The sequence below is a fragment of the Vollenhovia emeryi genome, unplaced genomic scaffold (genome assembly GCF_000949405.1).
Source record: "Vollenhovia emeryi isolate VEMERY1.0 unplaced genomic scaffold, V.emery_V1.0 DF939152.1, whole genome shotgun sequence".
In the NCBI taxonomy this organism is placed as follows: Eukaryota; Metazoa; Arthropoda; class Insecta; order Hymenoptera; family Formicidae; genus Vollenhovia; species Vollenhovia emeryi.
The window spans coordinates 409,608-433,948 of NW_011967214.1; the positions used below are offsets into that span (position 1 = coordinate 409,608).

Sequence of the window (24,341 nt, forward strand, 5' to 3'; positions counted from 1 at the left end):
ACGACGGCAGGTGTGCGGACGGCAGGTCCCGGAGCGTTCTCGAGTCGCCTTTGTCCGTCATTCCGCGGGCGAGCGTCACTCGCGTCAACTCGTCGGCGGGGGCGAGCTGCGAAAGTGGACCGTTTCGCTCCTCACTTCAGAGCGAACGCGTCGCTCGTCTCTCGCTCGATTCTCGGGGTGTCCGATCGCGCGAGCCCGCGCGAGTTAAAATTCTCGATAGTCGACGGCGCGTAAAACTGCGACGGGGGGGAATTTCGCGAAGCGTCAAGCCGAAACCGCGCGATCGAAATCGTCGGAGGCGCGAAGCTAGTCGAAAATCGCGGTATTCGTGCCGATTATCTCGATAGTCCCTCGCGTTACGTTTCATCTAGCCGGGAAAGGAAATTTCTGCCGCTTGGCAGTAGCCATCGCTCGTCCATTTATACCGAGACATGTATCAGCTGTAATCTTTGGCCGGTATTCACAGTCGGATATTCTTATATTCAAGACCGTCTTGAATTTATCTAAAGCCCGTGTCAAGCTACGGGTTGAGATCGAGATTAGATTGAAAGTTGACGAATCGGAGTGAAAGTCACTAAAGAAAGTCAGACGACGGTCGGACGCGAAGAAGAAATAAAACCGACGAGAAATCCCATGTAATGACATTAAACGGAGCGTCGTTGTTTTTTCAATTTCCTCGTAAATGTCAAACTATGTCATAATCTGATTTCTAAACTTGAGATTAGTGAACTTTACTCTGATTGGTCAAATTTCAATATAGTCTCAATCCGTAGTCTGATACGGGCTTAAATATTTATGGAACATTTCATTGGCTACGGAGTACCCAAAGATGTTTTCAAGGGGTAAACCGCTGAGGGCATTGTGGTGCACAGATTCGCGGCATGACTGGGCATTAGTTTGGGCATCAGACCTTGCTAGGACATTGTAAAGATAAAATAAGATAAAGTAATGCCCACCGGGCTTTAGTAGGCATTGGTGTACACGATTTTGGTCGGCGGTTTCCCCAGCGGGAAAAATTTCTATAAACAGCTAGAAAAAATGGACTCGAAATAGAAACTTGTAGAAATTTTTACGTCTTCGTTGAAACATTAATTTCTTGTAAAAATATTTACGAAATAGTACCACAAATTACAATGTTCTCAAATTAAGAAATTATTGCAAGTGATATTTAATGAAAGTGTACAGTTTTGTAAAAATTGGTACAAAACTTTACTAGTTTGAAAAATTTGAGAAACAACAAAATCTTAAAGAATTAAAACATCTGCTTGCTCGTAGAATATTATAAAAATTAACGAAAGTGTTCCAATTCTTATAGCATTTTCATGTTGATTTTTGACACTTTTTAAATTTACGTAAAATTTCTTTGATTCTGGCAGTTATAATTCATTTTTTTGTAGAATTTTGTAGAATTATTTCCGACAGGTTTACCCCTCGGATGATCTTAAGACGGTCTTGAATGTAAGATTTGACTGTGAATACCGACCTTAGTTTAACTTGTATTTCTCTAACTCTCAGAGAAGAAACAGATAAATAAGTCGAACCGAGATTACAATTGATCTACATTGATGGAAATGAACGTGAGAGGTGCAGGACTGTGGTCGATCGGTCCGTCTCGTGCACTTTCTCGAGTGTTCCGAGCCACTCGCGTTGCGTCAGGGGGTTGAAACATGACGGTTGTATCTCGACGACAGATATTCGAGCATATGAGTCGACGACAAATCTGTGCGTTAACGCGGATGTATGTGCAACGTACATGCGCGGGACGTTTGTTTGCGTTTTATGCCTCATACGCCTCGTTTTATCATCGTTCACAGTTGGAGATTTACGTGGCGACATGGAGTGATCGACGATCAAGATGGAATAAACGGGAAAGGACCTGAGCAGAATGGCTGTCTTGTACCTTTAAGACACAAGACAGTTACCACTGCGCGCGTTAATTCAAAGCCTAATCTACAATAATGTGCTCTCTGCATCTAGAAACGTTCTATTTTATATAAACAAATCGGAACGCTGAAAAAATTTGTCGACGATATACAATTGTGTAATGTACAATTTATATCAACTTGTACACATTTTTTAAACGTGTTGACTACAAAGTAGAACGTTTCTACACGGAGAGAAGGTTCTCTTAAAATTTCTCCTGAAAACCATGTGATCGTGAGACAATATGGCATTTCGAAGAATTTTATGAGAGTTTTTTGAAACTTTGCCATACATTTCACTAGTAATTATACATAGTATACATTTTGCTAGTAAAATGTATACGAAGAACTTTATGTATACTAAACAACTTTATGGGAGTTTTTTGAAATTTTACTATACATTTTACTAGTAAAATATACATCGGACCAGACAGTCTAATTCTCCGACGAGAATTTAACGGGTTTATTTTACTAGTTCATTTGACTTGGGTTCATTTTACTAGTAAAATGTATGGTAAAATTTCTAAAAACTCTCATAAGGTTCCTCGAAAGGCCATGTCGTCATTTTCAGGGTAAATTTTAAAAGAAAATTCTCTCCGTGTAGACGCGAAGAGCACATTGTAGACCAAGCTTAAGACAAAGACTTGAAACATAAAACATTGTCTTCACAGCACAAGACAGCCATACTGCTCAGCCCCGTGAGGAGACTGAGGAAGGATATATTTTTATCGGATAGTGTGAGAAAGAAAATGAAATAGTTTGACATTTACGAGGAATTGAAAAAAAAGCGATGCTCCGTTTAATGTCATTATATAGGATTTCTCGTCGCTTTTATTTCTTCTTCGCGTTCGACTGCTGTCTGACTTTCTGCAATTATCGACGCGTGTTTTCGTCATTTAACTCGATAGACAAAATCTTACTATGCCAAAAGGAAATTCTAAAAAAATATATTTAACGTTATTTAATTATTAATCGAGAACAATATATTGTTCACAAATAATATTGAATCGAGGTTCACACGTAGGGAATGAGCTTGGAATAAAAATTCGAGAGCGACAACCTGCACATGTGCATCTTCAGCATTTCTCTCGTTAGATTCTCGTCAGAGAATCTGACTGTCTGTTCCAATGAATATTTTGTGCGAGCGAAGTTTATCTAACATTAACCGAAGAACGGTAATACTGCGCAGGAGCGAAAACGATTAATTGCGAAAATTCGAGAGGTAATCCATTAGTCACAGATTCGATAAAATTTTAATTCTTCTTCCGGACGTTAAGCCCGTATCAAACTACGGATTGAGATCAGATTTAAATCTGACCAATTAGAGTAAAAGTCACTAAACCTGAGATTAGTAAACTTCACTCTGATTGGTCAAATTTCAATCTAATCTCAATCTCAATCCGTAGTCTGATACGTGCTTTAGAAAAATGTCAAACGGCCGGGCGTTGAACGTAATGTTCGAATTACGACTCGTAATCTTTATCAACAATCGTTCGACAATTGTTCTAAACGAATGCCTTATTGGTAATATCCTCTCTTTCCCCGTTCGTGCCCGTTGCTAACTCGAAAAGCGCGTTTGTTCCCGACTCGATCCGATTTAGAAAACTAAACTCTGACGTCATCTCTCCATCGAGACGGAAAATCTGAATTTCAAATAGAGAAGCCCGAATAACGAATCTGAACCTGGAAGTTGTTTCAAGTGAATGCCAGCGACATCAATTCGCGATCAATCTACCACGTCATTCTCATCGTGCTTCGACCCGCCCGTCACAGGTCGTCGTAGAGAGAGAGAGAGAGAGAGTACCACCGTGGATTGACTGAAGCGAAATGGCATGGGTGTAACGATTTCGCTGGTGAAGCATAAGGGTGGGTGGTGCACGAAGGGGGTCGAAGGGTTCGAAGGTTACGGCGGTAACGCTCCGCCGGCATAAACGAAGTGCGAGGGCTAGGGTAGGTCAGTAGTGATCAACGTTTCGAGTATCGTGACTGCTAATTTGTTGACCGACACCTCGTGGACGGCATGATTTCTGCGTTCGCGTAGCGATGGGAACGTTTCGTCGACTGGCTCTCCAAAATATAGCGCGCCGCTGCTCGTAAGTGAGAGAGAGAGAGAGACTTTTGCCTGTTTATTAGTTGCCCCGACTTCTGCAATTCGGAAAGTCGATGCCAGATTCCCTGAAATGTGATCAATGAGTCAAGACTATGAAATTGCGAACGAATTCAAAGAAAAACGGAAATGAATACGCGGAAACGGATTATTCCATCGTTCAGAATCGGAGGAATGTGAATGTTTTATATAATATTTCTAACACAAAACTGATGTTTCTCGCCAGCTGTTAATTATGTTAAACTTGAGAGCGAAATTTATTAAATTCGTGTTTTTTATTCTTAATATCAGTATGGATGAGAAATGTAAACAAAGTCCTTAAACGTGAGCGAATAAATAATGGAGGCGCGTTTTACGTATTTAAAATCGACTTTTAACAATATTAGAAAGAAGTCTTTCGAAAAGTTTAAAATTTCCATTTGACGCGTTATTGAAATATTCAAAAGCCGCGACGGTAAATGGCATTCAATTATATGCTCAGAAGCGAAGATCGTTTCGAATTGGACAAAACGGAACCTGCTAAAACTGACTGCTCCAATTTGCGAATATTCTTTTTGTCAAAGAATATCGGTTATTCGATTACTTCGCTTTGCTCCCTTCGAGAATCATTATTGTAGTTTATACATAGAAACATAGTTTATACATAATTTATACATAGTTTTTGCAGTTTATACATAGAAACATGTATTACACGCAGAATTATAATATTAATGCTTTAACGTGAATTTACGTATCGAACGGCATATACATTTCCAACATATGCTTCGATAAGCATTCACGTGTCAAGGTATTAACGATCCCGCGTGTACAGTGACGGACAGAATGGTTGCGACACTTTTTTTTAATGAGTTCAGGAACGTGCATTTAGATTCAAGGTTCCAAATGTTACGTTCCAAAATCTTTTTCTTCGAGGCATATTTTACCCGATGGCCATTCCGAAATCATTTTGGGCGTCTTCGATCTATTTAAACTCATTAAAAAAAGTGTCGCAACCATTCTGTCCATCATTGCACATAGACAGATACTTCGAGTTGCGCGAATGGAAACGAATCGATAGAATTCCTATTTTGTAAAATCGTTAGTTTATTCCATAAATTTTATTCGATTAAAAAATTGGGTCTCGCGAGTAAAGATCTTCGGATGCGGAGGCGGATAATGAAACTTCCGTTCTCCGTGCGAATTTTCCGATGAGCTCCGAGACCAAGCGGCAGACGCGACGTGTGTGCAATAAAAATTTTCCCCCCCCGATGAAAAATCCAAATGAGTCGAGGAGTTCACGATGCGAAAAATAGGAAAGCCGCTGACTCATTCGTAAATATACATGTAATATCGACACCCTCGATCTTACGGGGAGCGGGCGTGCTAACGAGGAGACATTGACTCGCCACGCTGAATGCTCCGTAACCCGAAATTTCCTTCTCGGAAATATCTCGAGGCGTACTCCGGCGCCGCGGCGACGCCGAGCGTCGGCGTCGCGTCCTCCCGCGCGCGGACGCGCTACATGCCAGCTAAAGTATCCGCTCCTGGGGGGGGCGGTTGACGGCGGCGTCGGTGTCGCCGCGCGGGCGAAAAGGGGATGATTTTTGTACGGTTAATCGACGTCGACGTCGAAGAAAGTGGGCATCGGGGCCTTTCCCTTTAACATGGACATGCACATATGTGTGTTAATGCATGTACGTGCGCGCGCGCGCGCGGTCCCGTCGGCGACGTCGTCGTGGGTATCTTTACTTATTGATTGCTCCGTGGAAATTGGCCGGCGCCGCCTGCGTCGCATCGGTCGATCGTCGGGTTGCAGGCTGACGTCACCCGGTCTGCCTCCGCGCGGCTATTGATTTTCTCCCTTTCCCCGCCCCTGCCCCGCCCCCCGTCACCCGGAGGCGCGACGCGATTGGTCCATAAACCGAGAAAGCGGCCAGACACGGCCCTGGACCACCACCGTGTCGATCGACGCGCGCACCCCGCCGTCCGTCGGCGCGTGCGCCCACCTCGTAGCCCACACGTGTATTGATGTACGTGTATGTATGCACATATGCATACAGATATTTGACTTATGCGCGCGAGGGTACACGTGTGAACGTGAATGCCCGTGCGCGCGCGTCCGTCACGTTGATTCCAATTTAACCGCCATTCTCTGACGGCTACGCCGGTTGCGCGATACCGTCTGAAAGGACCGTAGAGACGAAGGGCCCAGGGCCAGGTGTCGCGGGGCCGCACGATAAGGGTGCTGTTACATTTGTCGCGGCGACAAATTTTCCAGCGTGTTGATTGGGTGCAGAATAGAAAATTGTTTAAAACTCAAGGGCTTTTCTATTCTGCAGTCAACCGGCAGGCTTGAAAAATTTGTCGAACGACAAATGTAATGTTATCCCTCACTAGGCTGGTATTACATTCGTCGTGCGACAAATTTTCCAAGCGTGTTGATTGGCTGCACGATAGAAAAGTTCTCGAATACCTAGAAATTTTCTAGCTTGTAGCCAATCGGCACGCTTAAAACTTTTGTCGTGCGACAAATGTTGCCCAAGCCTAATATTTCATTTGCTGTATGGCAAATTTTTCAAGAGTGTTGATTGGCTGCTGGATAGAAAAGTTTTCTAAAAATTTTCTAGCTTGCAGCCTGTCAGCGCGCTTAAAAAATTGGTCGTACGACAAATGTAATATTAGGCTAAAGCTGAAAGGGAACTGAGGGAATCGAAGTAGAGTGAGTCTCGGTCTGAGCTGACAGCCGATTAATCCGGCCTCGGTGCGCACGACTCATCGCCCAGCCTTGATGGCCGGATGGCGCACATCGGCGAACCCACGCGCCTCCAACTTCCGTGCGCGCACGCGCGGGGAGGGAGGGCGACCTCCAAAGAATTCCTTCATTTCGCGAAATGAGATCTCCCGTGAGAATGCCGCGAGGTGACTTACGCGAGGACGCGGTTGAAATTCACGGGCGAAGTGATGTCGAAGGGCCGGCATACCTTTGAGTTTCGTGTAACTTCGACGAGATTGCCGTCCGGCAATCTCGTGCATTCTAATTTCACATTCTCGCCCCTCGCCCGTACAATATGGATCGATGGCTCTCGAAGTTCGTCGTTTCGACAAAGGAGCCCTTTTTCGAATAGGCACAAGAGATCCTTGAACAGACCGAACTTTTCCTACTATGCGACGTCACGTTCGTCCGGTTTTCCCGGTCAATCGATCTTCGGAAATTCATTCTGGACACGATCGCAAGGTTCTCCCCGCGGGTATCGTGAGAACCGCTGTCGCAAATGAAGGATTATGATCCAGTAACGAACTGGAACTTTAATCTGGTACGAGCGGAGCTTGAGACAGGCTTTAATTAGGGGTCCCGCTATAATTAATCCCCCTAGGGCGATTGTAATTCTAAAATGTGCCCGACGAGAATATTTTTCTCGTTGTATAATGCGCATGAGTCACTTCTCCACGCAGCTTCATCGGAGTGTAAGGGCGACCGTAAGACTCGCCTCTGCACCCTTTCATCTCCAATAAATGACGCGTCAATGTGAAGGTCGTTTAAAGCTTCTCCCATAGACGTAACGTCCGATTTGCGTGCGCCGTCTCCAAGATCTCCTGAGGACCTGTGTCCACGATGTTAGAGCTTGGTCCAAGTTCTAGTTCCTTTTATATAGCTTTTTATGGAATAGCTGCAAGTTGATTGGCTACACATTTCTCGGAACTAGAATTTGAACCAAGTTCTAGCGTCGTGGACATAGGCCTTAACCATTTGAAGCATACATTTTTCTATTGAACCATTTTTTTGTGAAACTTTCTATACGAACGACGCGAACGTGATGAGTCCCGAAATACCGTAATCAAACGAAAATGTTGAAAAACTTGAAAACTTAAAAAATTCACGTACTTTGCATCCGCCATTTTGAGTCGGCCATTTTTTATTCTGAAAATCTGACATCAGATTCATAATGAGCGACCCCGAAAACCCCTATGTACATGCAAAGTTTTCAAGAAATAATCTTAAAAAACTTGGTCGATAATGAATTTTTACGAAAAAAATCGCTGTTTTTTTCATATTTGTCTATTTATAAAACTTTTACAATAAATATTAAAGACTACTCAACTTTTTTTATGTTCTTTTATTGCTAAGATACCCCAAAAATGCAAAAAACCCGACCTGAATGCGTTAACTAGAAATTGAATGGTCAAAAAGTAAACAAGTTGAGGTGGTAACGTGGGTTACCACTATGCTTCAAAGGGTTAAGAGACTTTTGAAGAGTAAAAGGTTCAGTAACGTTTAGAGCAATAACCGTTTCGCGAATGATTCTCGTCGAAATTTTCATGCTCCGAGATTTAATCTCCAATAATTGGCGAGATTTAACGACAGGTAAGCCTCGATCATTAATCTTCGGGGTGGTAGGGTGGACTATTATACGACTCCGTACGCGATAATCAAATCAATCACTGTCCGACTTTTTCACAAAGGCCCTTATTTAGAACGCTCCGACGTATCTACGCTTAATACCTTCTAAAGGCGTGTACAATGTGCACGGCCGTTGTAAAAGCTAGAAGATAATAATAACCGTTGTCTCTCTCTCTCTTTCTCGTGTGCAGACGCGTGTGCATGCGACACGCGGAAAATTGCCTCACATTGTGCGATACGAAACCGGACAATAGCGCGATGTACAGAAACATATCGAAGGGACATATCGAAAGTGTCTGAAATATTATTTACCTATTGCACGGTCGTATACACAGATCTTGCTGGTGGTGGGGTCTTATCTCACTTATTGAAGCACGCTATTATCAGTCAGCTCTACTAGAGACCCCCAAGGGAGAGTCTGAAAAACGTTCGCCATTATGCGTCAAATCCAGTAACTTTTAGTTCAGTTTTAATTTTTTTTTACTATCTACACGAGTTATTTCCCACGAATCACCTGAAAACTATGTCTATAAACATACAAATTTTATTAAATGTTTTACTCTCTTAGTAAAAACGATACATACATGTTTTTTTTCTTACTTCACATATGTATGAAATATTATTTAGTATCCAATTGACCCTTGAAATGCATTTTACCCATAGAGCTGTTCTTGTATTTTTTGGACACACTGTGCTCGAGTGTATTAACTTGTGTCGATTTGTGTCTCCTAAAAGGAAAGCAGCCGATGTTTAGTCGAGTGTTGCCGAGCAGCACATATAGGTTGACGTCTTCTTCTTCTTATTGTATTGTGATACGGAGCTGATTCTCTAGTCGAGTCCAAGCCGTCCAAGGCAACGGACGACAACGATAGATGATGACGATGAACAATTATGGACAACTTCAAGATTATCAGCCATATTAGCCCCACTAGATTAGTAGGTAACGACACGTGGTGGCGATGTCATAAATTAAAAATTGCTTCGATAAGTGAGCTACTCCTACCAATGAAATCCTCCTGAGTTGCAAGACCTGTGTATACGACCGTGGCCTATTGACGTTCTCCTAGCGTTCCTCGGACTTCTGCTCACTGGTTCGAATGTCAATTTATAGAAATTACAAGCTCGTAATATTTGCGGAATGTTCGACGCACGACGCGACTTGTGATTTATAGGCACGACGTAGCTTATGAATTATATTTCCCGCCGAAATTGGCTCACCGATATTAATTAAGGAAATTAAGGCGTGGCTGCAATAAATTAAAATCCGTATCACCGGTCTGAAAAATGTGGTTGATGAAACCAGGCCCGGTAATTGGTTCTTTTATAATTAGATTTATTTAATTACCTCCGAGTTGTTTATTAAGCCGGGTTTATTCCGTCTTGCCGTTGCTCATTTTAGCTTACACATGACGTCTATCATTCAAACCGGGTCACGTAAAAATTGCAGTGAACGTTAACGCGCGTTGAAAATTTTATTAAATTGTACCAAATAAATACGTGTTATTATCGACTTCGACCTCGCATAACGATATCATTGCGGTTTTTATCAAAATGCTGAACAACTCGGAATAGCACTTGCTTGATTTGTCGAAATTACACATTTTGAGGGCTAAATGTGTTTCCGTTGTCAACAAAAATATATCTTCGCCGTTTCTTCTTCGTTTTGCATGATATCTGACTGATTTAACGAGTACACTTTTTAATAGACATGCTCGGATCCTTCGTTAATTCATTGGAGTCTGCCATTACTTCGACGCAGTCCGGTGTACATGGCCTTTTTTTCGCTATCAAAGAATCAACGGCGTAGACGTGATCTAACGGAGGCCCCTTCCGATCGAAAAAACTCGCTAAACTTGTCTCTGCGTCACAATGCCTCGTTTATATACATATATCTACGATCCTGTCATCAAAATTTACTCGTGCAGCGTATCGTTCTAACTGTATAAAACTGGTTGGGGAGTTTAAATGGCTCTTCATTATTATGTACAGGTGGCTTAAGAGGAAAGGCGATAATCTCTCCGAGATATCTGCTATTCATTGGCATAAACTAGATAAACGTGCACCTGCGGGGTGCATTAAAGTCCACACCCTCCACCCCGCTTCCACGCACGCATGCACGAGAGTGTAAGTTCGCAGTAGAGGAAAAAGGGGACAGTCTTAAAGGCCTGCGTCCACGGTGCTAGGACTCGGTCCAAGTTCTAGTTTCGAGCAATGTCGCCAATCAACTTGCGGCTATTTCCATAAAAGTTGCAAGTTGATTGGCTACGCATTTCTCGGGACTAGGACCTGGACCAAGTTGTAGCATTGTGGACACAGGCCTAAGAGTGAGGTGACGAGCGTACGTCAAGATTGGCAAACTTAATTTTTGCCACTTTTTTGCCACCCACCCTTTAATTAGCATCTTTCCGAGTCTTCAGCCGGGTCGGCTCGCTTTGTGGAAGATATTTGCGCCCGCCTACGCGACCCTTGTGTTTCGTGCCCCGAGCCATTCAGCGAGCAAATCATGAGCTCGCAGTGGCGCGCGTGGCAGAACAAACATTACAACCCCCTTACAGAAGCCACCTACGAGGCGCTCGCTCGCTCGCGCGCGCGTGCCACGGCACTCACCCCCTTTCCCTCCCTCGTGCTGGCGGTTAAAATGTAGCACGGTAATCTGAGAGGCATGGGGGTGCGACTGGGGCTGCTTTAACTTAATAGGGTACCCGGGTGTATTTTTATCCATTCGCGAATATTAAACACGGGCGACAAAAAACGTTTTATGGAGGGTAAAAACATTCCAGTGGATTATGCAAATTCGACGAAGACGTAAGAAGAGGGACGACGGCACGCGTAATATTTACACGTGTGGCCTGTTTTTCCTTCGCCTTCTTCAAAATGAAGGTCCGCGAATAGCAATAGTTTACAATAATGATAATAGATATCTTTATTTCAGCGTTTTACGTGCCAAGAAGGGACTTGGCTTACAATTTGCTCTTATCTTTATTATACTCTTTATTATGCTTTAACTTCATTATACTCTTCCCTCTCAGTTTACGTTAATAATGAATTGAGGGAAAAGCGAGTTAAGGGTGTCGGAAGAAGTCGAGAAATTACCCAAACAACACGTGTGTCTAAAAGACATCTTTAAAGGCCTGTGTCCAGTGTGTGTAAATGTAGAGCCAATCGACTTGCAGCTATTCCATAAAAGCACATTTCTCGAAACTAGAACTTGGACCAAGTTTCAGGCTGCGTTCCGGTATTCACTGGCGGTGTCCTGAAAATCTATAGGTATAGTTTACGTCACGGATACTATGCATTTTCAGTGCCGGCAGTGAATATCGGAACGCAGCTTTAGCATCGTGGCCACAGGTCTTAAGGCGTCTCTTAGACACGCGCGCTGTACGGGTAGATTGTCCATACCGTCTTACATTCTCGAAATTGGATAATACAGAGAAATAAATTTGTTCGAGCTTAAGTACTGTAAAATGCCTCGATTCAGTATTACAATTTATTGTACAATAAATGTCAACGTTAAAGAGGAAAATACCGTCGCGGTCGGGACGAGGCGGGACGAGCGCCAATTAGCCCCCCTGGCTGATAACGACAGAAATTTCAAGCCTCTCGATCGTCGCGGGGGAAAGGCGTCTCTCTCTCTCAGAAGGAAGTATCGATATTCGCGTCGGTTCGATACCGAAGGGGTAGGAAAGTAGCGGTACCCTACTAAACTCAAGCACCCCTACCCCAGACGCGCGTTCCCGACGGCGACGACGGGCGAAGCAGTACGCAGGCGCCCGCGGTGTAACATCGTCAGCACTCGCCGCGACTCGGGGGTGTTGCAACGGGGGTGGCGAAGCCGAACGTCCGAACTCGGCGGACGGCGGACGGCAAGGCAGTGCAGGGCGGCTCGTAAACTCGTATACGTGGTGCGCGCGGGTGCACACGCGCTATAATGTCCGCCTACGTGGCCGCCGAGGTTCCCGCGGGTCGCGGATCGTCCAGCGGCTGGCCGACGTAGTGACGTAGAGTGCCGTCGCGAGTTCCATCGTCGTGGTCCCCGCTCGCGCTCGCCGCGCGTCTCGCTCCCTTTCCTCCGCGCGAAAGGGAAAGGATCCCGTCTCGCGACCGAGGAGGACGTGTCCTCGGCCACCCTTTGGCATCCCCTCGCTCGGTCTCCCCCGCCCCCTCTCCCCGGCGCTCTCCTTCCGTTCGCCGTCGAGAAGAGGTAAGCCCCGCCGACGTTCGTATCCTCCGAGCGTGGAGACGATCGATCGTAAAAATCCACATATACCAACACCGTGCCCGCTCCGTCCTCTCCCCCGCGGACCTCACGCCCCTTCCGGACCTTTCTACGGCGAGCTACCACTCGGATACGCCGTCGTATCGATCACGCCGCTGCCGCGATTATGTTTTGCACGTCGATTACACGGGGCCCCGCGTCGCTGGAAGGGACGTCTTTTCCGGAGACCCGCCGACGTATGGTTGATCCCGTCCCTTGGATTCCCTCAAGGCCCTCGCGGGCCGCGGCCTTTTGGGCGGCCCTCCGCGTGTCTCACCCTCGAGAAATGGCAGGCGCTGCCAGACCCGAGTTCGAAGCTCCTCTCTCTTTGGCTCTTTTTTTCTCTCGGTACTCTCAGCACGCGTTGTCTGCCCAGCGAGTGTGCACGTCTTATCGTGTGTGTTTGTGTGTGTGCACGCGCGTGTCTACCACAATACAATTTTCATATAAATGTACAGCGATATGAAATATTGCGTAATATGAATAATGAAGATAAAAATTATACTATTGTCGAGCAGCAAGCTGTTTTTTTATCTTACGTTGTCGTCCAGCTATTTACGACTTTCAAAATTTTAGTAAACGTTTATCTTTTACGAGCGTTTTAAAGATTTCCAATAGCATCGTTCAACAGTGGCCATCGTGGCAGTTAACGTGTTGTCTATGTATTAATTTGAGAGGAATGCGTTCTGCAATACGTATTTAACAAATTATCCGTAGAGGAGAGTCCCTTATTACGAGATAGGCTCCTAATATGAGATAACGGGATTTCTGCTAAAATAATAAGCCTCATCTGTTGGTTCCGCCATGACTTTATTGCCTTCAGAGTGAAATCTGTTTCGTGGGGAATTCATCGACAGACCGTGCGTGTAATTGTTGCGAAGGAGACTCGTGAAATTGGATGTTGCAAACCCTCTATCTTCTATTGGGAGCCTGTCTCATAATTGGGGACTTTCCTCCACCCATACATTTTCCGCATTTATTTATTTATTTTGCGCGACACACATTACTTTTTCATTTCCTATCAACAGCGACTAATCGAGATGTCCGTCTCGAGGACAGATCTTCCCTTGTCTCGTTAGCCTTCCTAATTTTCCCGTTCTTTCGTTCGCCACTATTCTTCCCTCTTTTTTTTCCTCCCCGTTATCCCATTGTCCGTTACTCATGAATAATCTCCTTGACGGATCTCAATTTAAGTCGAGATTAAAAATGCGTGACCTCCCGGACAATAATGAATACTTATTGAGAAGCAAATGCAATTCTCCTCTCTGCTCGCCGAAGAAACGGGCGGGGGTAAATTTAATTAGGTGGTGTCCCTCCCTGTGAATCGCGCAAGTACCGCATATTGAGAAGCTCCTCCGTCTCGACCGGACTCTATTACGCATTCACGTGAATTTTTACGTAAGACCCGTACGCTGCGCATTTCCGTGCCTCCGGATCCAATTCTTTAAAGCTTTCCGCGTACGCGTTGATAATTAATTGTCATCCGTCGACTCGCGAATAGGAACGATACGCCTTCTACAAAGGAGACACGAAACATGAAGGACTTTTAAGTGACCAAATTTAAATGATACGCATCAAAATGAAATTTCTTTTCCCACTTTAGCGAATTATTATTGATATGCGATAGCACGTAAATTAATATATGTATACTAACATACTATATTATAATAGTTATACCGAGGGGGAAACCGCAGAGGGCATTGTGGTGTACAGATTTGCGACATTACTGGGCATCACTAGGCATTACTAGGCATTTTTTGTACATTAGTTTGGGCATTAGTTCTTGCTGGGGCATTATAAAGATAAAACAAGATAAATAAGATTAAATAAGATAATAAGATAAAGTAATGCCCACTGGGCATTAGTGGGCATTGGTGTACAAGATTTTGGTCAGCGGTTTCCCCCTTGAGTTATACTATATTATTATATCCAGTCAGCAAAATGTTAGCAGATTGTCGGCAGAAATCGAACAGGTCCAGTTATGTGAACAGATTTTGTTGCATTTCTGCTGACAACATGTCGAATATATCAGTTCCTGCATGCAATCCTCAGTCTTTCTGCCTTCGAAATTTGTGGTGGGCATTTGGCGAAATCTGTTCTGGCAGATTTGGCTATCTGGGATAGTTAACTGAATATATTATAATATATAACATTGTAATATAGTGTATTAGATAATATACCAACATGTTTGTGTAATGCCACGTATGAATATTCTAACGCTTTCGTATATAACATAATTAATACGTCATATTTATCTCAATTACCGACCTATCCGTACGCGCGCACAATTTTCTGATGGTAATGCATAAATGTATTACTTACCTCACGCATTCCTCACATCGGCGTGTAATGACGTCAGTACGTACGTTCGTAATACGACATCCATCATTTGCATTAACAATATTGATTCGTGAATATTTATAGAAAATTAAATCGTCGAATAAAAAAAAAGAGAGAGAGAGAGAGAGAGAGAGAGAGAGTTTTTCTCTCACAGGCGTGTTCGATTTTTCATACGTCAAATGATATTTTTCCCGATATAACTCGATATCGTCGGATTCGATTGGAAGGATAATCGAATATCTCTGGAAAAAAAAACTGATTCCCTTTTTCTCGTCGACGAATTCATTTATTTTATTCGATACAAACGCTCGCCGCGCAGTCGAGATGAATATCTCGTCTCTCGCAGAAATACGACTTCCCCGGTTTCCCACAAATATAGATCGGTCACGGTACTAATTAATCATTCTCCCATATTCGATAATCCACGTATTTCGGGACGGATCAATGGCCCGCACTATTCTTCGACGACGCTTGTAAATATGTAAGTGTCGTTATCACATTCGGTCGATTATTGCTCGAACAGTTTCCACTCGATCTCGAGGAAGTCTTGTCTAACGACATTAAACAGCGCATTTGCATAAATTTGGATTGTGCAAAACATAATTCAAACTTAATAAAAAAACACAGGTAAATCATATATCAATGTAGAAAAATTGCCAAACGACGCCAACTGGCAAATTCTAATCAAAGAAATTTATTGCGAAAAACATTACCTCGGCCAGGGTTTGAACCAGGACTTCCCTACGTTCCAGGTGGGCGTCTCACCTCACATGCCTCAGTGGTCGAATTGGTGAGACGCAATTTTTCTACATTGGTTAATCATGTACTGGCGTCAAATAATTCTTTACGTGAATCATACATGTTTCTTAAAAATTAGTCTAATGTAAAGTGACTTGTTCGGTTTCAGTAGTTCGTGTCAACGAGTAACGATCCCCGCGTGAAAAATATTCCACGAAAAACATATGCTATTTATTTTTAATTTAATAGAAGCATTAAATTTAATAATCCTTACGCGATCCGTGAGAATTAGTCCGATGCAAAGTGACCGATCTAGTTTCAGTGATTCGTGTCAACGACTGACGATACTCTCACGAAAAATATTTCGCGCACGACAAAATACACCGTGTATTTTAAATTTAATCAAAGTACATGTTAATCTTGTATCATCCTTAAAAATGACCCCGCGAACTTATATGATCCTTAAAAGTGAGTCTGTTGTAAAGTAACCCAACAATAAGTGGTTTCAGTGGTTCGTGTCAACGATTAACGATCCATGCGTGACAAATATTCTGCGCGCGACAAAAAATATACTGTGCATTTTAAATTCACAATAAAACCATGTATATATATCTTACATGATCTTTAAAAGTTAGTCTGACAAAGTGACCGATCTAATTTCGGTGGTTCATGTCAACGATATATTTCATGATCTTTTATTTCATTCAATGATCCATCTGGCTTCAGTGGTTTATGTCAACGATTAACGATCCCTGCGTGAAAAAAGTATGCATTTTAAATTTGATACACGGAGAGAATTTTCTCTTAAAATTTATCCTGAATATCACGTAGTCGTGGAACAACACAGCATTTTGAGGAGTTTTATGAGAGTATTTTGAAAGTTTATCATAGATTTTACAACGATACTTTCGTGAAAGATATTCTTGTTAACGAATACACGCATTTTTGTTAAATTTTTGAAATGCATAGTGTATTCGTACAATTCTTAAAAATAAGTATAACGTAAAATGATCCATCTGGTTTCAGTGATTAGTGTCAATGATTAACAATCCCTGTAAAATACCTGAAAAATATTCCGTGTACGAAAAAGAAAGTACACCGTGCATTTTAAATTTACTAAAACCACATGTAAATCTTAAATAATCCTTACAAATAAGTCTGACGTAAAATGATCCATCTGGTTTCAGTGGTTTATGTCAACGATCCCTGCGTGAAAAAGTATGCATTTTAAATTTGATACATGGAGAGAATTTTCTCTTAAAAATTATCCTGAAAATCATGTAATCGCGGAGCAACATGGCATTTTGAAGAATTTTATGAGAGTTTTTTGAAAGTTTATCATACATTTTACTAGTAATTATACTTAGTATTCGTTTTACTAGTAAAATGTATGGTAAAATTTCCAAAAATTCTCATAAAGTGGTTCAAAATACCATATGTTGTCCCACGATTACATGATTTCCAGGGTACATTTTAAAAGAAAATTCTCTTTGTTATAAAAACATGTGAATCTTATATAATCCTTAAAAATAAGTCTGATATAAGATGATCCATCTAATTTCAGTGGTTCAACGACTAACTGTATCCGCGCGAAGAATATTCCACGCGCGAATGCATCGCGCAAACTGCGCGCTACTTTTTCGTTCTTTTCTTATTCACCGCCGTGGAAAGGTGTGTTATCGGAATAGTATATTAATAACTGAGATATATTCTTAGATATAACGACTATAGAGCGGTTTCCTAGCAGGTTTTTTTTCACCGAGCACATGAAATGAGCGACACTAAACACAAAACCAATTAATCCGGTAGCGACAAAATTAACGGAACGCTATTTCTTTACAGAGAGACGAACGAGAGGGAATATCGCCGTCAGCACCGCCGCTGGCTTGATCCGACGTTAAGTTAAAAAGGGAAGAAGAGAAAAGAATACAGGGAAAATGTCGTCGGTTAAGGTGGCGGTGAGGGTACGGCCCTTCAACTATCGCGAGATCAGTCGTGAGGCACAATGTATCATAGAAATGACGGGGAGTACTACTTGTAAGTAATACTTGTATCTCGCAGCTTTAGAGGTCGAGCGACTCGTAAAATAATTACTACTATAAAACAACTATCGGACGTTTGAGCCTGTACTTTTGCTGTTATAGCCATAGTGAATCCGAAAGCTACGCAAGGAAGCAAAGAAGCGGTCAAGAGCTTCAACTATGACTATTCCTACTTTTCTATGGACGTAAGTGAATTTTGTCAATACAGGAGTTACCGATACTGTTATATTTAATTGGTGCTTAATTTAAAAAATAATTTTTTAATTGTTGCAGCCAAATGACGAGAACTACTCGACTCAGCTCATGGTTTACAAGGACATCGGTGAAGAAATGTTGGAACACGCTTTCGAAGGTAGACATTAGTTAACAGATGGTAGCGTCTCCTCTAACAATTCGTTAAAAAACATATTGAAAAAACTTGTGCTCTTTTGATATGAAAGTTGCAATTGTTTTAGGTCAGAAATAATTATAAATAATTACCCGTTAGTAATGATTGACACCAACTTATTCTCACATACATTTATGTAAATCGTCATTATTCAAAGTAAACTTATGTAATTCGTTATTTTTCTAAGTAAAATTTCATTTGATTTGCACTGACTTCGCTACTGGACATGATATAACTGTTTATTCTATTTCGTGATGCAGGCTATAACGTTTGCATTTTTGCATACGGCCAAACTGGCGCCGGTAAATCTTACACCATGATGGGCAAGCAGGAAGAAGGGCAGGAAGGAATAATACCACAGATCTGCAAGGATCTGTTTAGAAAAATCAGCTATACGTCTAATGAGCGATTAAAGTATTCGGTAGAAGTGAGTTATATGGAAATCTATTGCGAGAGGGTGCGCGATCTGTTGAATCCGAAAAACAGGGGAAATCTTCGAGTGAGGGAACACCCTCTCTACGGACCCTACGTCGAGGATCTTTCCAAGCTGGCAGTATTGTCCTACGAAGACATTCACGATCTCATAGATGAGGGCAACAAGGCCAGGTTGGTTTACGCGCAGTAGCGTTTCGAGCGCGGTGACTGTTTGAAAAAAGAAAACGTTCTCATACCGCGCTACACAATACACGTTGTTGGAAATATATTCCAGGACTGTCGCAGCAACCAACATGAACGAAACGTCTAGCAGATCGCACGCAGTTTTCACGATATTCTTTACACAGCAGCAACAGGACAGTGCCACTGGTTTGATGACGGAAAAAGTTAGCAAAATATCACTGGTCGATCTGGCCGGATCCGAGAGAGCTGATTCGACGGGCGCGAAAGGGACACGATTGAAAGAAGGAGCCAATATTAATAAGAGTTTGACGACTCTCGGGAAGGTTATCAGTGCCCTGGCCGAAATTGTAAGTATCGCACTTTGCTTTAAGTCTGCGAGGTACATTAAATACTGAATTTATCTTTCACGTTGTTATTCACGTTGTATTCTACTTGTTTGCCGCTCTGGACTGTTCAGGCGGTAAGTTCGTCGAAACTAATATTATAATTTAAAGAATAATTGATTACAATATTGCGCGTTTAAATAATATATCTAACTATTTAATTGTAGTGTTTAACTGTGTAATAAATAATCGTTCTCTAGAAATCTTTGTTTCTCCGTAGGCGACGAAAAAGAAGAAGAAAGCCGATTTTATACCGTACAGAGACTCCGTTTTAACATGGTTGTTGCGCGAGAACTTGGGCGGAAATTCAAAAACTGCTATGATCGCGGCAGTTAGTCCTGCCGATATCAATTACGATGAGACGCTTTCAACCTTACGGTAAGATTTATCACTCGCTATACATTTTTCGAACCTAAGTCCCAACGTTTGAATTAATTAATAAGCGTTTAATTGATCAGATTTAAAAGACTAACGTTTTATTCGCAGATACGCGGACAGAGCGAAACAGATCGTCTGCAAAGCCGTGGTCAACGAGGACGCAAATGCCAGACTTATCAGAGAACTCAAGGAGGAGATACAGAAACTGCGGGAGCTTCTGAAGCAGGAGGGCATCGACGTACAAGAAGGTAAATTAAGGACGTTAAGTTTTCGAGAATTATTAGAAATCGTTATATAAAATCGGATTAGAGGACTTTTTATCATAGAAAGCACATGCGGACGAAGACAGACTGAATATAATGCTAGATTAAATAATGACTAAATATAACTCCCCAAAAACCAAAATCGTCTAATTAAATTCCACGGAATATGTAGAATATTTAATCGTGTTATAATATCGTAATAACAAATAGAATATTTAATCGTCTTGTAATACCGTAACTCACTTCGTCTATTACGTCAGTTGCCGAGTTACTACAATATTAGTACAATAGTAATAATTGTATAGATTATAATAGAGATTATTCAGAGGGAATCACAACGCACGTAATCACAAACGTGAACTCTTGGCTGCTATAAACTAATTGCACAGCGCGCGACAGGCAATCCATTCACATAGTATTCTTCTCTTTGTTCCCCTTGCGCTCGACGTAGGGCCAGATGGCAAAGTTACATACGAAAAGAGAGATAGTAAGTAAAAAAAAACGCTAACAATTCATTGCAAGCAAAGAATACAGCCGAGACAGGCATCTCTTGCGCCTCTTTCGTAGACATTTTATTGTGTTTCTTTCGTTTATGCGCTCTTATTTCACCGCTAAGCGCATAATACTTGTCAGTGGTACTGTATATGTCGATCTCCTCTTAATTTCTATACGTTTGCTTCGCGAGTTTCCGTTTCATCATTTATTGTATGTATTTGTCCTGTTAATGCCTATCGATTGCGCTCCCTTCTTCTCTCACGTCCGATGAAATTAGCAACTCTTCTGACAATCTCCATGACTCAAGTAAACCTAAATTAATGATTGATTACGCCTCCCTTTGTAAACGCAAGAATGTCGAAAGAGTATCTCGAAAGTTTTTACAACGTTACGTTTATGGAAAAGAGAAAGTATGACAATAAGGATGCCAAGTCAATCAAGCTCGCAATTGAAAAATGCATATATATCAGACATGCGATTAGATCATGCTTGTACTCATCAGATCATGCCGGTGCTCTGTAAAAAAAAAAAGTATCAGCCTATCTAGTTACGTTTCTACGTTTTTAGAATGAGTAGCAACAGTACAAACTCTACTAGCTTCTGGAATACTTCTCTTCATCTACGCCACCGCTTTAATTATGGCTTTCGATGTGTATACGACTCACGATACCGACTCTGACATGCAGGCTTGCCATTTTAAATATCGCGACCGCGCTTTCCCAACTCTTGACGGGCTTCATTTTGCAGGGGACGAAATTATCAGGACGAACAAGCGAAACGAGGAGGACACCAAGGAGACACGACCGAGGATTTCTTCGCACACCACATCCACTATTGCCGAAGAGGCGGTCGAACAATTGCAGGCGTCCGAGAAATTAATCGCGGGTACGTATAATCTCGCGACCTGGGATTATTTTGATATAGCCTTTGCTATTCTTACCTCGTTGATCAATTATGAATACGCAATGCAGAAATTAACTAGCGTCCGCGTAGTACCGTCTTTATTTCAATCTATTTATGTTTTTAGAATTGAACGAAACTTGGGAGGAGAAGCTGAAGCGAACCGAATCGATCCGCCTGCAGCGCGAGGCGGTGTTCGCCGAAATGGGGGTCGCCGTGAAAGAGGATGGCGTCACGGTCGGTGTTTTCTCTCCTAAGAAGACACCACACTTGGTAAATCTGAACGAGGACCCTCTCATGTCGGAGTGTCTCATCTACTACATCAAGGACGGACTCACGCGCATCGGCAGCGCCGAAGCGCAGGTGCCCCAGGATATCCAGCTGTGTGGCCCGCACATACTCAGGGAGCACTGCGTCTTCGAGAATCACGAGGGAATTATAACTCTTATACCGAAAAACGGCGCCTTGATTTACGTCAATGGTCGCGAGGTAACCGAGGCACTTATCCTAACGACCGGCTCCCGTGTCATCCTGGGGAAAAGCCACGTTTTCCGATTTAACCACCCAGACCAAGGTGTGCAGTGTTCGGATTTATTTGTCAATTTATTTACAGACTTACTAAATATATGAACAAAATATTGTATTTCTATGTTTAATCATACAGTGCGCGAACGGATAGCGAACGGATCCCCGGCGGAAACTCCCGGCAATAACGAACCGTTAGCGGACTGGAATTTCGCGCAGGTCGAGCTATTAGAGAAACAGGGTATCGATCTAAAGGCTGAAATGGATAAGAGACTGCTCGTACTAGAGGAACAGTTCCGTAAAGAGAAGGAGGAAGCTGATCAACTGTTCGAAGAGCAGCGAAAGGTATGTATTGTGTAATACGAATGCACACCTCATCTTATTTCATCATTTAATTCTAATGATTGATTGTTTTTGCGACTAGAGCTACGAAGCGCGGATAGACGCGCTGCAGAGGCAGGTGGAGGAACAAAGTATGACAATGTCTATGTATAGCAGTTACACGCCAGAGGACTTCAATAACATCGAGGAGGATATTTTCGGTGAGTGTGGAAAAACACGTTGCTTCCAAGTCACAATTATATTTTGGTGAAGCTATGCCCGATCGACTGCGCGTCCTACCTTATCTCTCACTTAACTCTTCGGACTTATAAATATCTTTCATCACCATCGAGAGTTCTTACCGCATGCTACCAAGGCCTACTTACCTTGTCGATAGGACATAGCACATTTGAAATAACACTTAGCGAAGTAACCGTTCCATCAAACGCTTGGCTTCTCTGACTGTTTTGCCTGGTAATGGCTTGCATTTCAGTCAACCCATTGTTTGACGCAGAGAGCAACTGGACGGAGAGAGAGTTTCAACTGGCCGCTTGGGCCTTCCGCAAGTGGAAATATCATCAATTCACGAGTTTACGGGACGATCTTTGGGGCAACGCGATATTCCTTAAAGAGGCTAATGCTATATCCGTTGAACTAAAAAAGAAGGTACAGTCGCGGATATACGACGGAACGTTTCTGGCACGGTTTTCTTTCACTCACGTCTATCTCTGCACTACGTTCCTGCGACACTTTTGAATACAATCTCTGAATTTTTTTAAAATTCTAAATAACGACGTGAATTACATTTTATCCGCGTGATCTACGCATACGTACTTTTTCGAGTGTAACGATAGTCCTTTGTGGAATTAATATCGCACAGAGAGAATTGAAAAATGGTTAATCTGTTAATTGTATTAAATAAAAATTCGAGGGAAGAAATATTTCCGTTGTATAACGGACCTTATCGCATTGATTTTCTCTGCTAGGTCCAATTCCAATTCACCTTGCTCACCGACACCCTTTATTCGCCCCTACCTCCGGATCTTTTGCCCGCTATGGACGAAGAAGAGGAGGACGAGAGACCATTCCCACGCACGATCGTCGCCGTTGAGGTTCAAGATACGAAAAATGGTGCTACGCATTACTGGACGTTGGACAAACTAAGGTTTGCTATATTTCATTGATTATCTTACGATGACGCTTACTTAATTAATAGAGCATTCGTGCTGGAGATGAAACGTACTCTCTGCTTCTGAGAAATAATTTTATCACAACGAATCGTCAATTCACCGAGAAAATGGACTCTGCGGAGCGATTTTATAACTAAATTACAATTGCATCTGTATACAAATCATCAAATTTGTACACCAACATATAGCATGTCCTACAATTATATGTACATCAATTCTTTACCATTACGAACTGAAATAAGATCTTCTTTTCATGCTACATTCGACAATTTCTTTTCTGTTTCGTTACTGTCGCACGAATGCACCTCTGGCGTGTTCAATGAAAACTGAAAATTATCGGCCCGAAAGTAATGCGAGGATTAAACATTTCTATAAAAATATTCACATGAGACGAGGAGGAATTCTTCCGCGCGCGCTACGCATTGCCTTAGAGTCGAATTTTCAGCTTAGAGGGTCTTTTCGCTAATCGAGAGCGAGATCGCAGTTTGTTAATAAGACTCGGTCCGCGCTCGGACGGAGATCGGCTGAAGGGATCGCACGGCCCACTCACGCGAAGTAATACAATGATTAACTTGTAGACAGCGCTTGGAGCTGATGCGACACGTGTACAACGAGGACTCGAGCCCCAGCACTCCGGAGGCCAAAGAGGATATTTTCCAATGCCTTACAGTCTACTCTAATCCGAAGTTCTCGCTCGCAAATCTTTTGCCTTCGAGGTTGGTGCTCGAACGCGCGAGGCTCTCTCCTCTTATCGCCATGTAATACGCTTTTAAACGCCTCCCCCCCCCCCCCGGCCTCGAAGAATCCCGTCCTGTCGCTGTCGCAAAGTCGTTTTTACCGTCTCGTGCCGTTTTGTCGTTTCTTGCTCTTTCTGTCTTGAGAGGCTTCCTCGGTAATGGCAATGCCCGTGCCCTCCGGCGCGGATACAACGCGAAACCGGGCTTTGCACTTTGAGCTCGCGAAACTTTCCGGCGAATCTGCATGGTTTCTTTTGACCCGTAGCGCAAAACCGGAACGTGAGCCGGGGGAATCGAATGGGTGCGAGCTCCCCTCGCCAAAAGTTTACGCAGCACCGCGCTTCTGCTGCTGTGAACAACT

General features: G+C 42.8%; 1 protein-coding gene across 12 annotated transcripts in view; it reads left to right on the plus strand.

Annotated features, from left to right (window-relative positions):
• LOC105565407 (kinesin-like protein unc-104) overlaps positions 1–24,341 on the plus strand; it is a 31,585-nt gene that overhangs the window by 642 nt on the left and 6,602 nt on the right. For 6 of the 12 annotated variants that reach the window (XM_012018566.1, XM_012018571.1, XM_012018569.1 and 3 more), the window contains exons 2-16: positions 17,583–17,777; positions 17,885–17,967; positions 18,056–18,134; positions 18,431–18,776; positions 18,880–19,135; positions 19,246–19,248; positions 19,392–19,549; positions 19,658–19,797; positions 20,264–20,299; positions 21,055–21,192; positions 21,335–21,781; positions 21,872–22,077; positions 22,157–22,274; positions 22,547–22,719; positions 23,040–23,218. In XM_012018566.1, the coding sequence (XP_011873956.1) occupies positions 17,678–17,777; positions 17,885–17,967; positions 18,056–18,134; positions 18,431–18,776; positions 18,880–19,135; positions 19,246–19,248; positions 19,392–19,549; positions 19,658–19,797; positions 20,264–20,299; positions 21,055–21,192; positions 21,335–21,781; positions 21,872–22,077; positions 22,157–22,274; positions 22,547–22,719; positions 23,040–23,218 (2,462 nt within the window). In that variant the 5' untranslated portion in view covers positions 17,583–17,677. Of the gene's footprint in view, positions 1–12,244; positions 12,609–17,582; positions 17,778–17,884; positions 17,968–18,055; positions 18,135–18,430; positions 18,777–18,879; positions 19,136–19,245; positions 19,249–19,391; positions 19,550–19,657; positions 19,798–20,263; positions 20,300–21,054; positions 21,193–21,334; positions 21,782–21,871; positions 22,078–22,156; positions 22,275–22,546; positions 22,720–23,039; positions 23,219–24,341 lie in introns of those variants that run through there. The other 6 variants (XM_012018570.1, XM_012018579.1, XM_012018574.1 and 3 more) reach the window with 4 other exon arrangements.